Source organism: Microtus ochrogaster (genome assembly GCF_000317375.1).
Source record: "Microtus ochrogaster isolate Prairie Vole_2 chromosome 14 unlocalized genomic scaffold, MicOch1.0 chr14_random_2, whole genome shotgun sequence".
Taxonomy (NCBI): Eukaryota; Metazoa; Chordata; class Mammalia; order Rodentia; family Cricetidae; genus Microtus; species Microtus ochrogaster.
Window position 1 is genome coordinate 14,019,039 of NW_004949097.1, and position 4,414 is coordinate 14,023,452.

At 46.9% G+C, this 4,414-nt stretch overlaps 1 protein-coding gene across 2 annotated transcripts in view; it reads left to right on the forward strand.

Moving 5' to 3' along the window:
• Ccdc91 (coiled-coil domain containing 91) overlaps positions 1–4,414 on the forward strand; it is a 182,387-nt gene that overhangs the window by 34,515 nt on the left and 143,458 nt on the right. Inside the window, exon 2 of one of the 2 annotated variants that reach the window (XM_013352824.2) lies at positions 3,299–3,342. In XM_013352824.2, the coding sequence (XP_013208278.1) occupies positions 3,313–3,342 (30 nt within the window). In that variant the 5' untranslated portion in view covers positions 3,299–3,312. Of the gene's footprint in view, positions 1–3,298; positions 3,343–4,414 lie in introns of those variants that run through there. The other variant, XM_013352825.2, reaches the window with a different exon arrangement.

Consider the following 4,414-nt stretch of genomic DNA (forward strand, 5'->3'; position numbering starts at 1 on the left):
GGTGCCAGCGCCTCTTCCCCATGGCTGTCCACAGGTGCCAGCGCCTTCCCCACCGCTGTCCACGGGTGCCAGCGCCTCTTCTCATTCATCTTATTTGTCTTTAAACCTTGTTTGTATTTAGGAGCAAACACGAGCATTTTAATGTAGCATTTTTTTTTGTCATTTTAAAGAAGGTTTTTCAGTGGAAACTTGGATAAAATGTAGTTTTTAAATGTTCTATTTAAAATCTCTGTCCAGTCCCTTCTGTCTTAGAGGTCCCCTGATATATTCTCAGCAAGATAGATCCCCTCTGAAGTCATCTCCCCCACCCTGGGCCGTTTTCTCTCTTGTTTATGGTGCCTTTCCTTGGACCTGTGCCTTCTTCCACACCACACCAGCTTCTCAGGGATGCTGACATCTGTGCTGCGGCTCCAGAGGGTGTTATGCCGTCCGTGTACAAGTTTTACTTTCTGGTCTGTTTTCCTCATGCCATTCTTTAAAAGTACCATCAGTCTATTAAATACTGAGGATGGCAGAACCAGGGATTAAATAAAGCAACAGGCAAGGTTAATTTGCATATATTTGCATATAGTGAGTTCTGAGATTGTTGAACCTAGATATTATAAAGACCTTTAGTCTTGGTCCCTGAACTAACTATCGTAGCTTTGACTTAGAGTCTCCCCACTCAGTGACGTAGGTGTCCCGGGGCTCCCTGCTGTTCTGATGGCGATAACACAAAATCTCCAAAGTGCTTTGCAAAGCCTTATCACTGTGTGCGCAGCTAAAACCAAGGCTCATGACAGAATCCACAAAGAGCCTCTACTATTTCCTCCCATTTCCTCCCTAGAAATTATTTCTTAAGCCGGGCAGTGGTGGCACATGCCTGTAATTCCAGCACTCGAGAGGCAGAGGCAGGAGGATCTCTGAGTTCTAGGTCAGCCTGGTCTACAAGAGCTAGTTCCAGGACAGGCTCCAAAGCTACAGAGAAACCCTGTCTCGAAAAATCAAAAAAAAAAAAATACTTTTTAATCACTAATTTTTGAGGCAGGCTCTCTTGCAGAAGCCAGAGCTGGACAATTCAGGCTATTCTAGTGGCCACCTCGCTCCAGGGTTCCCTGTCTGGGCCTCCCAAGTGCTGAGATTACAGAAGGACTTTCACATCTGCTTTGTTTTTCTGTGAATTCTAGGAACCTAAACCATGGTGCATATACTTGTGTGGTAAATACCTTACCTACTTAGCTGTTTCTCCGACCCCTGTAAAAGTGAGTTTTTAAAGCCAGTGCTGTTGAGGCCAGGCATGGTGGCTCACACCTTTAATCCCAGCACTCAGGAGGCAGAGGCAGGCAGAGCTCTGAATCTGAAGACAGCCTGGTCTGCAAAGCAAGTTCCAGGCCAGTTAGGGCTACATAGTGACACCCTGTTTCTAAAACACACACACACACACACACACACACACACACACACACTCAGCAAAGAGCTTCTCTTGTCTTCCTTCTCTTACATATTCAAAAGGAAACTGTCATAGGGTTTGAATCCAAATTATTTGGAGAAAGGCTATGACTTTAAAATAGCGTCTTTGTAGCGCCGTACCTTAAGCTATCTAGAACACATTTATTTACTGATAAATAAAATAAGTGACTACTTGTTTGACAGTATAGAAGAGGAACCCTGTCTTGTCTCATCCGGTGTGTAGGAGTTGCTGGAACCCAGAGCGTAAGTGGTCACCATTCTGCTGTGTTGCGCAGCTCAATCAGAATTTAGGAATCTGCCCCCTTACCACAGGCGAACACTCTCGATGCTTGTGTTGTTGGCTCCCTGGCACCCTTCAAGTCCCATCCTGTGTCAGGATGTGCCTTATGAAAACACAGGAGTATTAACTCCGAGTATGCCAGTCTTTAGAATGAGCACCCGAGCACAGTGTTCACAGATGCTAAGGGGAGTTTGTAATTGGCTCTGGAGGTTGGTGCTCACATGAAGGGGCGGCTGTGGTGTTTGCAGTTTAACTGTTGGTTATTAGGGTGCCTGTTGTTTCCTCCTGTAGTTTCTCCTGCTCAGTTGAGACATGATTAGTGTGACGTCATTTCAGACTGACTGCCATCGACAGTTCTTAGAAGTCTGGTCTGTATCTTTTAGGTGCTGCCTATAGATGGCTGGCGTAGCTTTAGTTTCTGAGTTTATAAAAGCACATCTTTTGGGAAATGTCGCTGCACTGTGAGGCCGCGAGCCAACGGTGGCAGCATTGCTGTCCCCACTGTGTTAGCAGTTCCAGGAACTCGGTGTCATTTATAAAACTATCTTATTTCCATCCACGAACATTCTTTATGTTTTCTACTCGTTGTGAAATGAATTTGCTTGGCTTAGTGAAAACAATCTGTGATTAGCATATTTCTTTGTTGTGACTTTTTGAAGTGGGTGGAGTTTTCTTGATGGAGTAGTTGGTAAGCATTTCTCAAGAAGCCCAGCATGGCTGCTGGCGCCCTGGATGGAGCCAAAGACCTGTCTCCCTTTCTGTTCTCAGTTGTAGGGAGAGAGCATTTAACTAGGTAGGATTCAGGCTTTCTTCTTCCTGCTGTGAGCCAGAGCCTAGGTGCTAGGCCTGGACCCTTGACTCCTCTGTAATGTTCTTAGGAAGAAGCACAGTACAGACTTTGCTGCAGCTTCTCTCCCCTGCCTCCCGAGTGAAGGTGTGAAGGATCCAGGGTATTCTCCTGTTTTCTGCCTTGTCTCATGAACACACGACTTGATTTACCTTGACCAGCCAGTAACTTGCTCCACATTTTTCCAGAAGTGCAAAGCAGTTTCAGCTAAAAATACACATATCAAATGCTCCAGAAGTCGTGGCCACAGCTCAAAAATGCTGATCAATTTTGAAAATCTAACTCAGCCCGGCCATGAAACCGAGGGAAGAACCTTTGTGGTGGGGACAGATTTCCAAAAATTCACCACAGTCCTGTTGTTAACCGGAGTTTGTGCTGATGCTGCCAGACAGCCGAGGCGTAGATTCGGAGAGCAGGAAGCATTACCGAGGGGCCTAGCGCCACTTTGGGAAAAGCAAATTAAAATGTAAAAGAATATTTTTCCACTCCTGGAGTCTCAACAGAAAATGGCAAGATGCATGGTTACTGAAAAGGTTCCAGAAATTGCTAATTTTGCCAGAAAGTAAAAGCCAATTACCAGCTGTTTTTTTTTTTTTTTTTTTTTTACATGATTAAGAAACACACCCATAGAGTTTAGGAAAGCCTTTCACGATCCACACGACACAGCTGTAGGTCCCAGGGGTGCTCCACGCTGTGCTCATCTCCATTGCTCTGTGTTTCAGGTGCCGCGGGAAGCATGGACGATGACGACTTCGGTGGCTTTGAGGTGTGTATAACACGTCTGTTTGGCTCCCGGTGACGTAACCCGCCACAGAAACGCGTTTGCGCCCCGTTGTTTACTGGTCAGTTCTCTGTGTGTTGTAGCTGCTGCCGCGTGGGCCACGCGAGTGCCTGCCTCCAGAGCACGACCACGTGGGTCTCCTCTTTGGGCCTGCCCACTATATTTTTTAAAGACAGGGTCTTTCACTGGCCTGGAACTTGTCCAGTAGGCTATGCTGGCTGGCTAGCCTCAGGGTCGACTTTCCTAGCACTGGGATTACAGACTCATGGCACCATGCCCAGTGGTCCTGTAAGGCAGACAGTTGGTAAACTGAGCTATTGTCCCTACCTTCATGATATACTCCTACTCACTCTGAAACAGAGGCTGGAGTCAAGGAAAATGAAGAGGAGTCAGCCCCCAGACACTGAGATGGGTTCTTCCTGAAGCATTGATCTTGCCGTGGTGTAAATCGGGGTAATTAATATGGCTAGGGAGGCATCAGGAAGTGCCCAGGCCTCCAGCAGAGGACGGGGACACAGCTGTCAGATCATGTCCAGTGAGAGCCCGACTGCCATAGCCCTGCTCCCGTCTGCAGTGGTGGAGCGAGGATGCCCTGTGTGAGACACACGGACCTCCAGGGTTGCTGGTCGGTGCTGTGCCTCGAGGTTGCTCTCTCAGGTTTTGGGGGACGTTTGTTAAGTTGGTGCTGTCAGCTGAAAATGTAGTGTCTTTTTCTTGGTCCTTTTCAGTGTGTGTTCATTTTATTGGAATAGTTTATAACCCAGTTATTTTTACAGAGCCAGTATAGTCTTGTAGGAAAATCTCTGGATTAAGAGTCAAATGCCAGGGCTCAAGTCTTAGAACCTCCCACAGGAGGACTCTCTATTCCTCTTTTTTAAAGTCGCTCACCTAGTTTGGACATGGTAAAAAGAGAACTGTACAAGCTAGGGAGTGTGATTAATGTGAATGGGAGAAGCGCGGGTTACTTGGGAGGAATAACGCGGTTCTTTTCAGCAGGAAGTTGTTTTCCTTCTGCCTTTCAGAGCTGCCAGTGTGCAGGCAGGCAGTGTAGACACAC